This window comes from Pelophylax lessonae (assembly GCF_965119305.1).
Source record: "Pelophylax lessonae genome assembly, chromosome: 12".
NCBI lineage: Eukaryota > Metazoa > Chordata > Amphibia > Anura > Ranidae > Pelophylax > Pelophylax lessonae.
Window position 1 is genome coordinate 195,830,024 of NC_138779.1, and position 12,799 is coordinate 195,842,822.

Sequence of the window (12,799 nt, forward strand, 5' to 3'; positions counted from 1 at the left end):
GGTTTTCACTGTACAGGGCATATGGCAGACAGCGCGTATGGCGTCGTGTGGGTGAGCGGTTTGCTGAGGTCAATGTTGTGGATCGAGTGGCCCATGGTGGCGGTGGGGTTATGATATGGGCAGGCAAATGTTATGGACAACTAACACAGGTGCATTTTATTGATGGCATTTTGAATGCACAGAGATACCGTGAGGAGATCCTGAGGCCCATTGTTATGCTATTCATCCACGACCATCACCTCATGTTGTTGCATGATAATGCGCTGCCCCATTCTGCAAGGATCTGTACACAATTCCTGGAAGCTGAAAACATCCCAGTTCTTGCATGGCCAGCATAATCATGTCACCCATTGAGCATGTTTGGGATGCTCTGGATCAGCGTATACTACAGCGTGTTCCAGGTCCTGCCAATATCCAGCAACTTCGCACATCCATTGAAGAGGAGTGGACCAACATTCCACAGGCCACAATCAATAACCTGATCTACTCTATGCGAAGAAGATGTGTTGCACTGCATGAGGCAAATGGTGGTCAGATCAGATACTGACTGGTTTCGGACCCCCCCAATACAGTAAAACTGCACATTTTAGAGTGGCTTTTATTGTGGACAGCCTAAGGCACACCTGTGCAATAATCATGCTGCCTTGATATGCCACACCTGTGAGGTGGATGGTCTCAACACTTCTGGTAGCCACTCTGGGCTGGCTTCCTTCTTGGGGAATTTAGCATTGAAATGCCCAACCTCCCCACATTCAAAACATCTCCTTTCCTTGGGTGGAAATAACTTTGACCCTCCAGGGTTGAACTTTTGCTCCTGTATCTTCCTCTGGGTCTCCATCACTCGCATCAGAGCTTGGTATATCTGAGTTTTAACTTGGACAAATTGAGTCATTAATTCAGTCGGCTTCGGGTCATCAACTGAATTTTTACTGTCAGGGCCTACATGCCCCTCTTGGTCTGCTTCCGTCTCACTGTCCTCATCTGAGGAACTGGGCTCTGCGTGGACATCAGGGGCATAAGCTTTCTCCTCCCCCCCAAACAGCTCTTTCGCCCTTTGACTTTTTTCTTCTAACAAAGCTTCGTCCTCCCTTACTTCTCTCATCAGTTCAGGGTAAGTGGGAAATGCTCATGCTTACTTCAACAGTAACTTCAGGACAATTGGATGATTTGGGCAGGCCCCTTGTAAGACCCGATCCAGTCAAGCTTGGTCAGCATCTTTGGGTCTATGCCCCTCTTAAGGATGATCTGGTGTAACATCCTATCAACTCTAGATATGTATTCAGAAAGTCTTTCCCCTTATTGCTGGTGGGTGTGTTTAAACTTGTACAAAAGAGCTGTGGTCTTGTCTACCCTTTCAAACACAGCATACAAAGCGTCCATGTAATCCATTGCTACACAAACTTTCTTCCCCATCGGCAAATTACGGATCACTTTGGCCACTGGGCCCCTGAAACTTTCGCTAAACCGCTGTCTCTTCACAGCTTCTGCCACACTCCATTCTTCTACTGCTGAGTGGCCTGACTTATCCATATCTCGAATTCCTCTTCTCCAGCCGGAGTTGGCAATTGCCCTGGGAAGAACCGGAGTTTTCTATATTCTTGGTTTTCGCTTGGCCAGACCCATTCTTCACCAAAATCTCATCTAACTGGCTCATGTCTGTATAGAACAAAATGGGGGGGGGGGGTGGGGGGGCACTGTCCCCACAAGAGTCTGCACCAGCTGGTCTCAACTGGCTTGCGGTGATGATAAGCCCTCTGTGGTCTGTTCTCCCACTGGAGTAGGACCCTTCCGTTAAGGACACCTCTTCTTCCAGGCTTCAGTCCAGTGACTGTGTCTAAGCCACGATGATGTCATCAGTATGCTGCAGGTATGAGGGATCATTTCCTCAGTCTCCTCACCTCCCAATGCAGCATTTTAACTTCGTAGCAAGCCACAAAATGAGACTTTGTGGCAGGGGATGATCTTTGCTAGGTAAATTAGGGTTGATCCTGTTTTAGCTAAGGGACAGGACTCCCCAGTGGTGCACAGAAGGTGGAAAAAAATCTGACGGGGGTTATAACCACCCCCCCCCCCCCTGCTCTATCCAAAATGAAGAATACATTTTGCTTATAGTTCTACTTTAAGCTTTGACAAAAAAAAAAATGGAAGCTGACTGGTTTCTATACAGAGCTCCACCAGCTTTTGAACTCTCCAGTTTTTGGAAAATCAAAAATCCTCTAGTTGTGAACAAGAACTGCACCGGCTCCAGGATGACTATCAACTCTCAGGCTCTCAGCCTAGGAAGTAAATTCTGACCCTGGATGACAGAGATGTATAGTAACTAAGTAGAACTACTTCACTACTGTACTTAAGTACCGAAAGGCGGTATCTGTACTTTCCTAGAGTAGAATTTTTTTCTCCTACTTCCACTTTTACTTAACTACATTTTTTCAATGATTTCAATACTTCTACTCCGATATTTTTTTTTTGTGCTGCAAAGTTACTCGTTACAATTATAAAAATTACCACTGCCAGAACAGTAGAAGGCAGGTTTCATGAAGCTCAAACCATGTGTATTATCAGCGCATACGAAAATAAACGCTACTGTATGTATAAATAAAAGCTGCATTTGAAATAATAAAAAACAATATGATGTTCAAACTTTTGACTTCTTTCTTTAATAACTACATTACACAGTACTTGTACTTTTACTTTCAGTACTTGAGTAGCAATTTTTTTTTTCAAAACTACTGGTACTTTTACTTTCAGTACTTGAGTAGCAAAATTTTAAAAAAAACTACTTGCAATACTTAAGTACAAAAAATGTTGAATACTTTAGTACTTCTACTCAAGTCACTTTTTGATCGAGCACTTCCACTTCTACTCAAGTCACTTTTTGATCGAACACTTGTACTTTTACTCAAGTATGGATTTCGAGTACTTTATACAACTCTGCTGGATGATTCCTTAATAAAGATGTGCTGTCCTTCTGAAATTAAAACCAGATGAAGACGGAGAACTGTGGTCACTGTAAAAGGTCATGAATACCTGAAAGGGTTATATCTACCCATTACTCAGTGAGCATGCTCCTAACATGAATAATGCATATAATGCTTGGCCAACTTTATATACTTTACCTTTATGAAGAAAAGTATAAACTTTTTTGTATGCAGTGGTGACCCTTACTTTTAACTTTTGTATAGACAAAGTTGCCTACACCTGATTCTGTCTGGAAAACATTTTTTCAGGTTTGACTTTAATATAGGAGTAAAGTAATAATGGGTTTATTTTACAGATCTATAGGTCACACCTAACGAGGGACCGATGAAGAAGAAAAAGGGGCAGAGGGATTGGGGTCAAGAAAATAATCTTTCCCCCTAAAAAGGAACATTTGGGAAATACAAATAGTCATTACACCGCACCTTAAGTACAGAATATTACCTACTTTAGGATCAATTCAGACCTTTAAGGCGCAATGATTATCTAAGTATCTTTATATACTGTAAGCCTCCTTAAGCCTAAAGATGGGAAAAACACATACGAATAAGCTGAATGGCAAACATATATATAAGGACAAATATATCCTGTTTCCTGCCAGTGTGTGAAATTACACCAACAAATTTATTGTCACATTGAGAGCTTTAATATTTGTTTAGTAACATTTTGTAATATTTATTATATATATATATATATATATATATATATATATATATATATATATATATATATATATATATTCACTTTAACAAAAACATTTACACCATAAAAAAAAATACGTACTGATGTTTGTTTTAATAAATTCCTTCTGCTGGCCAATGGTGGACCAGCTCCCTTCAATAGGTGGAGCCCAGGCACCCTATATATAGAACAAAGTCTCCCTGGTCTCTATACCAAACACCTGCATCCTCACCTGCCAAGATGTTGTTTGCTGTGAGCCTCCTCTCGCTGTGTACTGGAATCTCTGCCTCTGCAGGTAAGACTTCTCTCTCTCTTCCCATCTATTTCCACATAATAGGGAGGTTAGATAGTATTGCTTAATATTTTATATTACAGTAGTCATAGTGGTAGTCTACAGTCATTCATGTAAAGCCAATCTGAATTCAGTATTTGTCAGCTTAGAATGGGCAGGCTAATTTAAAGGGAAACTCCAGTCAAAAATTTAATTTTTTCTTTCCATAGTATGTTCAATATCTTTATCTTTGATATTATTCATTTTATGGCTAGCTGCTTGTGTAGCTTAGAAAGTCTTATCTGGACAATCAGCTTCTTCCTGTTCTTCACCGACAACGCTATCTCCCTTTTATCTGAATTTGCTAAGCTGTCTTACACTTCCTGAAAAGGTTGTCGGTCTTTCTTAAGTGGGGTACACACTATAAGAAAAATCGGGTGAACGATCGTCCGATTTTCCTCATTGTTTCACAGCACAGAACCAATGAACAAAAATTTGTACGAAAATTCTCGTACGGCAAAGGCTTTTTGTTTGTTTTTTATTGTTTCTGATCATGCACAATCTTTCTTTTCTAAGTTTTCTTGTACAAAAATCATACGAAAACGGTACATATTAAATGAAAATCATTTGTTTTTTTCCCATACGAGAACATTTTTGGAGTTTGTCCCTTCGAGAATCTTTGTATGAAAATTCTGAATCGTCTGTAGAGAGTTCTGTACACACTATACGAAAATTGTATGAAAATTCTTTGGACGAAAATGTTCACCCAATATTCTTAAAGTGTGTATGAGCCTTTAGGCAGGCATGGTTTGACCTGCCCAGCCCACCTCCATCCCTCCTACCCTTCACAGAACATGATCTCCTCCTGTCTTCATAGCCTCATTTAGGCCATCAGCTTCTCCTGAGAGAGAGAGAGAGAAAGATAGAGAGCGAGAGAGAGAGAGAGGGGGGTGGGGGGGGGGTCACGTGACTGGCAAAATATCTGAAAGAAATAAGGTACAAAATAATATTTTTGAAAGTTTAGAAGGATACAGATCCATTTCTATTGCTCATTACATGTGAGTAATGAGTTTTAGGCTCCGTTTCCACTAGTGGGACTTGTCATGCGACTTTAAACGCACTCTAAATCACACAACTTAAGAATTGCACTAGTGGAAATATAGCCACTAGGCTAGAGTGCGACTTTGGAGTGTGACTTTGAGTCACTGATTTTCAAAGTCGCATAGATGGGAACGGGTGCCATTGAAATCAATGGGCTGTGACTGGTCATGCGACTTTGTGTGTCTAAAGTCGCATGACAACTCACACTAGTGGAAACTGAGCTTTAGTCTACATTTCCACTATTGCAATTTAGAGTGCGCCTTTGATCCCACTTTACACTCTCTGGATCAAAGGCGCATTAAAAGGTGCATCAAAGTGGTGAAGAAAAGAGAGAAAAAAAGGTAAGAAGTGAAGAAAGGAGGAAATAAAGAAGGAAAAAAAGAGGAAAGAGGTAAAGAAAGGAGGAAAAAAAGATGAAAGAAGTAAGGAAAGGAGGAAAGAAGAAAAGAAAGAAGGAAAGAAAGAAGGAAAAAAGAGGAATGAAGTAAAGAAAGGAGAAAAAAAAGATGAAAGAAGTAAGGAAAGGAGGAAAGAAGTAAGGAAAGGAGGAAAGAACTAAAGAAAGGAGGAAAGAAGTAAGGAAAGGAGGAAAAGAAGATGAAAAAGGTAAAGAAAGGAGGAAAAAAAGAGGCAAGAACTAAAGAAAGGAGGAAAAAATAGGAAAAGGGTAAAGAAAGGAGGAAAGAAGTAAAGAAGAGGAGGAAAGAAAGGAGGAAATGACAGCTGACAATCTCTAAACTCAAACATGGGAAACATTTGGAAATAATTTAATGCATAGAGGAATTATTTACAGGCTTGCAGTCCCTTAAATTAATGATTGAATTACCCATTTACTAGGTGTTCTTTTTTTTCATTCAATACATTTTTATTGAGTTTTATATAAGAGAATATAAACATAACAAATAAAACAGAAAATTCAAATTTTCAACATGTTCCAATGCATGTACATAAGCATATAAAAAAGAGCAACAAATGAATGGTGCAGTATCAGACAATCAAAATTATTAGGAATCTCAGGAAGTATTCAGAGCATTACAGGTTATAGAACGGTATGGCAAATGGTGGGAAGGTGGCACAACGTAGTATAATACTGATAAAATATATTACCATGTTTGGATGTAATACGGGAGAGGGAGTCCTATTCACCCCGGACCTAGAACCCTAGGGAACAATGTCACCAGGTCCGGTTTGAGGGAGCTCCCTCCCTGCCACTCGGGTCAGTAGAAAGGTACAATTATTTCAAGAGAGCCTTAGTGCCGGATTCAGATAAGGCCAGCATTCCCAGGACTTTTGGAATATCTTGTATGACAGGGAGTTAATTGCTAGAGATTTCTCTAGGAGATAGTTGTCATTCACTAGAGCAATTACCTCGGACAGATTAGGAGTAATAGTGGATCTCCAATTACGGAGAATCAGGGTCTTTGCCGCTAACAATATGTGGGTTACCATTTGTCTATGGTTATGGGGGTAAAGATCAATGTTGATATTCATTATAGCCAGTTATGGATTTGGGGGTGAGAGTACTCCTGTGCAGGAGGAGATACACCGGAAGATGCTATGCCAAAAACTCGTCAGTGATGCACATCCCCACAGAATATGGTGTAAGGTACCCGTTTTGCCGCATTCCCTCCAGCACAGAGAGGATATTGATGGAGCCATCTTGGCCAACCTATAAGGAGTGTAATAACATCTATTGACAATTTTAACTGTAGTTTCCCAGTGGTTAGTGCATTTAGAAAATTTGTATATAGAGCGCAGTGCTGTATGCCACTGTTTAAAGGTGAAAGTTGTTTTCAGGTCTTTCTCCCATTTGAGCATATTTACAGACTTCTGGGAGGATGTATCCCCAGATAGGATATTATAGAAGATAGATATGCCTTTATTAACTGGGGGGTTCGTTATCAGGAATTTCCATGTAGGTAAATTGACATAGGTGGAGGTTAGGGAGTGTTTTCCTAGAAGAAAGAGTATTTTTGATACAGTCAGCGATGTGTCGGGCGGTAATTTAAATTCTGTCATTATGTCTTCTCTATTCTTGGGACCTAAAGGTGACCGGAGTTGCGAGATGTTAGTTAGTCCCAGGTCCTTCAATTTGGAGATGTTAAGGTTGGTGTAAATAGTCGTGAGGATGGATAATGGTAGTTTGTTAAAGTCGGAAGGTATCACTCTAGGTTCCATTTTGTTGACCGTCCTCCAGGCTTGGAGGGAAGCTTTAACCGTAGGTGGGAGTTTAGCTAAGTTCCATGGGATCCAAAGATCTCTTAGGAGCATCAGATTAAGGTTAGAGGTAGGTACTAGATGTTTCTCGATTTGTGACCAGAGGGGTGCATCGTCATGGGGGGACCAATGTTTAAGCTGATCTAGTCTAGTAGATATCGGGTAGGCCCGCTCCTCCCAGGTATTTGTGGGTTGTGAGTATATTGTATGCAACTCTTGCTTTCTTACCCAGCCAAAGGAATTTCCTCAGTGTGGTTACTAGAGATTGTAGTTGTGCTTTGGTAAAAGGGACTGGGAGGGCTCTGAATAAATAGAGAATTTGCGGTAAGTTATTCATCTTAATCGCCGAGATTCTAGCCCCCCATGATAGATTCAGGGAAGCTATCCTTTCTAATTCAGTCGTCAGTTTTTGTTTAAGGGGATCTAGATTTTTCTTGACGAGTTCTGTGGTTTTGGAGGTAATAAAAATCCCTAAGTATGCGATCTTATCCTCTGTCCAGGGGAAGGGGCAGGTGTTGATTAGATTCTGTTTAGTGTCTGGGGGTATTCCAGGTCAAGGATCGTTGATTTTGTGGTATTCATTTTATAGAATGAAATTTTACTGAATTCATTCAAAATTTGATATGCAGTGGGTAATGAGATTTCGGGTTTTGTCAGCATTAATATAATGTCGTCAGCGAACAAATTTATCTTATGTTCATAACCGTGTTAAATCCATGAACATGTCTGTCAGAGCATAGGGTTGCAGCAAGGGGTTCTATAATTAAATTTTAGACTGTTGGGGACAAGGGACACCCCTGTCTTGTGCCATTGGTGATCGGTTTGGACAACGCACCTGAAGCAAAGACCCTGGCGGAGGGATGTGAATAAAGGGCCATAATGGCAGAAAATATATTGCCTCGAAGGCCAAATTTGTGTAGGGTAGCCGTCATGTAATTCCAGTTGACCCTGTCAAACGCCTTCTCTGCATCCAGGCAGAGGAGGAGAGAAGGCGCTTGACTTTTTTTGGCCATGTGTAATACATCCACTATACGTCTAGTGGCGTCTGACGTTTGGCGACCCGGTATGAAACCCATTTGGTCATTTCCTATCAGGAAAGGAACCATCTCCTGTAGGCGCCCTGCAAGCATTTTGGCAAAAAATGTTATGTCTGTATTCAACAGAGATATAGGGCGGTAGTTGCCCGGAAGAGATGGATCCTTCACTGGTTTTGGTATGGTAACGATGTATGCTCCCAGCATCTCTGCAGGAAAACTAGTCTCGGTTGTGGCTTTATTATAAACATCCAATAAATGCGGAATTAGAATATCACTGTATAGTTTATAATATTCGCTCGGGAATCCGTCAGGTCCCGGGGATTTACCATTGGGAAGTAAGTTTATGTTTTTTTTAATTTCGTCTTGTGTAAATGGAGCATTAAATGTAGACAATTGGTGCTCAGTAAGGGATGGTAGTTCTAATTTGTCCAAGAAGGCCTATATTTCAGATATGGTCGGGATGTGGGTGGTGTTGTCTTAGTCAAGATTATACAGTGAATGATAGTAATTTGCAAATTCATTTGCTATATCTTGGGGGTGGGAAAATGTAGTGTTTGTCTGAGGGTTAGTCATGTGGGAGATTTTAGATTTGGTCTGTTTGGCTTTGATTCTGTTGGCTAGTGTTTTTCCTGGCCTGTTAGCGTGGGCATAGTATGTTGTTTTAAGTTTACGGAAAATCTTGTCATGTTGTGTCAGGAGGAGTTGGCGTAGGTCATGTCTCAAGTTATGCAGGATATTACCTAGGGATGGGTCGGGTACCACCTTGTGTTTTTGTTCTAGGGTGTTGATTTGGGACAGTAAATTGGAGAGTTTTTGGTTGTATAATTTTTTCATTTTGGAGTTTTGTTGGATGCATATGCCCCTTATGAAAGCCTTATGGGCACCCCACAAGGACCATGGGCTGGAGACCGAGTTCTTATTAAGGCTAAAGAATTCCTGCAGGTGCTTGGATACATACTCACCAACCTGTTCAGTCTGAAGATTTCTAACATTACATCTAACATCTAACATCTAACATTACATTTACTAGGTGTTCTAACCCATCATATATCTGCACATTATGAAGACAGAATTGTGTTTTATAGAAAGCCTCCAGGCTTTGAGGAAACAATGCTCTTTTTTCTTTATTCTTTCTATTTTGTTGTTTGTATCTTGTTCTATTTTGTGTTCTATTTTTGTGTTTGGTGTTTGTGTTACTTTCAGTAAAGTTCAACTGTAATAATTGGATTTAAATAGGATTGGAGAATGCATGGTCTTTGTGATCATCCTGTTGATACAGAAATGGAATGATAATGAATTTCAAAGTTTATACATATATACATATAGATTTTATTTTCCTGACTTTTCTTGAATTCAGATTTACAGTGTACAATAATCCCAGGAAAACTGAGACAGATTGATGCCGGCGCTGGTGAAGTGTACGGTGTGAACGATAATGATGACATTTTCAGATGGGTAAACAATAACTGGAAGCAGATTCCTGGAAAGCTCATCCATGTTTCTGTTGGACCTGCTGGAGTGTGGGGTGTGAACAGAGCCAACAACATCTTTAAGTTGCAGGACAATGAATGGATGGCTGTAACAGGTAAAAAAAAAAGTCTTTGATAAATTACAAACCAGATAAGAATAGTATGTATATGAAGAAAGAAAAATCTACATGGATACAACCAACTGATCCTGTACAAGAGTCTATAGAAATATTCCAATTATAAATGACGCTGCTGCTATCCAGTTGGCAGGTGACAGTTGACCATGTAGAGCAATCATGTTAAAGCACCTCTAATGGGATCTCTACAACAGTCTGGCTGGGTTCCCGCATCCTCCATCTAACGGGCCAGTTCTCTACACTTGAGTTACCATGGTTTTAACTGATCTTGTGCTTATTATATGGTTGCTAACTGTTACACAGTAAAGGCCCAATAGGTTGCCCCTGAAGAAGAGAAGGTCTCAAAATGTGTTGGAAATTTGGGCAGACGTTTTTCTTTTGCAAATATATTATTTCATTATGTGTCTCCCTCAAGGGGAGGATGGTTTTATTGTCATTACTGTGTACAGTCTAAAAGGGAAAAAGTATTTATTTGGCTTAGATGTAATATTTTATCTGTCACTATTAAAATTGTGTCCTTGCTCCTTGCTCCTACGTTCAGTCTATATTGTTACATATTTAATCAGGTTGAAAAAAGACACAAGTCCATCCTTTCAACCAATGAAAGAAAAAAAAAACATATATATATATATATATATATATATATATATATATATATATACACAATCCTATACCCAGCAAAGCATGATCTAATTTGCTCCAAGAAAAAATTCCTTCCTGATGCCCCGAGAGGCAATCAGATATTCCCTGGACCAACTTTACCTAAAAATGTTAGTATCCAGTTATAATATGTAAGTTTTTAAAAAAACTGGCCTTTTTTAACCAGTTCTGGACCGGATGGAATTGCCCCCTTAACCTTCCTAGCGGTATTCCCGAGCGTGACTCGGGGTTAGATTTTAGAGCCAAAAGCGGTAGCCCCGAGCCACACTCGGGGTAGAGCTAGGAAGATCGCTGGATCCTGGTAGAGGTTTTACTCACCTTTTCTCCAGGATCCAGCGAAGTATGCGGGCGGTATGCGGCGGCGTGTAACGCTCCGGCGTTTGTTTAGTGAACTGGATTTGCAGCTGCAGAATTTCCACTCAGTAGTCATGTAGAGATGTGTTGAATCACTATATCCAACTCTCCAGACTCATCATTGTGGCCCAGCCTGCTTCAGCATGCAAATATACAGACACTCAGATAAGATGTTCCTGGAGTGATAGGTTGTATATGATAGTATAGAGGTGATGTGCTGAAAGGACAGGCGTGAGTAGTGATAGCAATGATAGGCACTCAATAGTAATGTTCAGGAGTGTTTAGCAGATGGTGATAGATAGTATGTAGATAGGTTAGCAATCATGTACAAGTAACAGGTGGTAGGGGACAGCAGATGAAGTGTACAGGAATTGCTAACTTAGTGCAAGGATATAGATGGTAGTAGACTCAAGAGCTAGCAATCTATGTAACAGTGGAGATGATAGAAATAGTAATGCATAGATAGCAACAGTCTTTAGTATGCAAGAGTAGATAGTGCAAGTTGATAGGAAGGAATCCCCTGTGGGGTACTTATCACTAGTTGGTTTAGAGAGATGAGGGGTCCGGTAATGAGATAAGGATCAGGTAGCGAGATACAGGATCAGTAGCGAGATACAGGATCAAATAGTGAGACTCCGGTCTATCCAGATACTGGGGAAATAGCTGGAGGCTTTGGCAGCATCAGACAAGGCTGTATAACAAGCGGTAGGATCAGGTAGCGAGATACAAGATCAAGTAGCGTCAGGTATTGCTGCATTACAGGTGGCTTGCACGAACACTTGTGAGTGGAAGCCGGCGATTGAAATAGCCGCTCAGAGCGGCGCCTAGTGATGACGTCATGCAAGTTAAAGGGATAGGCAGGTAAATGCGTTCCACCTAGCTGAAAAGGTGGGACGCAATGCGGAAGAAATGGGCTGGAAGGGTACCGAAGGTACCAGAATCTTACACGGCGGAGCTTCCTCCCGATCGTCTGCGAGCCCCGGCTTCCGTCTCCGGCGACGTGACGTCCGCCGGGGGGTGGAACCGGCGGCAAATTCAGATGTAAAACACACCAAACACACTGATACCATTCAAAATAAAAAAAATTCACATTACATTGCCCCCCAGTGCCCTTTCCTGCAGTTTTACTGTACCTTTTATGTAAATATATATATATATATATATATATATATATATATATATATATATATATGTATATATATATATATATATATATATACATATATACATATATATATATAATATATATATATGTAATTCTTGTGAATGAGCAGCCCAAACCAACTGTATACATTATATATATATATAATATATGTATACATATATATATATATATATATATATATATATAATATATATATAATAAATGTATACAGTTGGTTTGGGCTGCTCATTTACAAGAATTACATGCAAAATAATGGTACTGCTTTCAGCACCTAAAATCCAAAAGAATTATACCGCCAGGGAGGTTAATGACCAGGCCATTTTTTGCAATTCGGCACTGCGTTACTTTAACGGAAATTGTGCAGTTGAAAGACGCTGTACCAAAATAAAATTGATGTCCCTTTTTTTCCCCACAAATAGACCTTACCTTTGGTGGTATTTGATCACCTGTGTGATTTCTATTTTTTGCGCTATAAACAAAAAAAGAGCAATTCTGGAAAAAAAACTGAAAAGTTTCTATCAATACTTACCGTAATTTTCCTTTCCTGATGGACTCCATGGCAGCACACATATGGGTACCTCTGCCTCCTCTCCTACCCAATAGGACCCCACTCCCATAAATTATAACTATAGCTATAAGCAACATTGAGATAAAGCAATCTATGCCACTACATAGGAGGGTGTAAATCCCATTTAACAATTGTTTAATCTTCTCTCTGTTAATAAATTTAA

General features: G+C 40.1%; 1 protein-coding gene across 2 annotated transcripts in view; it reads left to right on the forward strand.

The window, feature by feature from the left end:
- Positions 1 to 3,842: 3,842 nt before the first annotated feature.
- Positions 3,843 to 12,799, forward strand: part of LOC309567684 (fish-egg lectin-like) — a 102,101-nt gene continuing 93,144 nt past the window's right edge. The window contains exons 1-2 of one of the 2 annotated variants that reach the window (XM_082273121.1): positions 3,868 to 3,952; positions 9,641 to 9,868. In XM_082273121.1, coding sequence (XP_082129247.1) covers positions 3,898 to 3,952; positions 9,641 to 9,868 — 283 coding nt within the window. In that variant the 5' untranslated portion in view covers positions 3,868 to 3,897. Of the gene's footprint in view, positions 3,953 to 9,640; positions 9,869 to 12,799 lie in introns of both variants that reach the window. The other variant, XM_082273120.1, reaches the window with a different exon arrangement.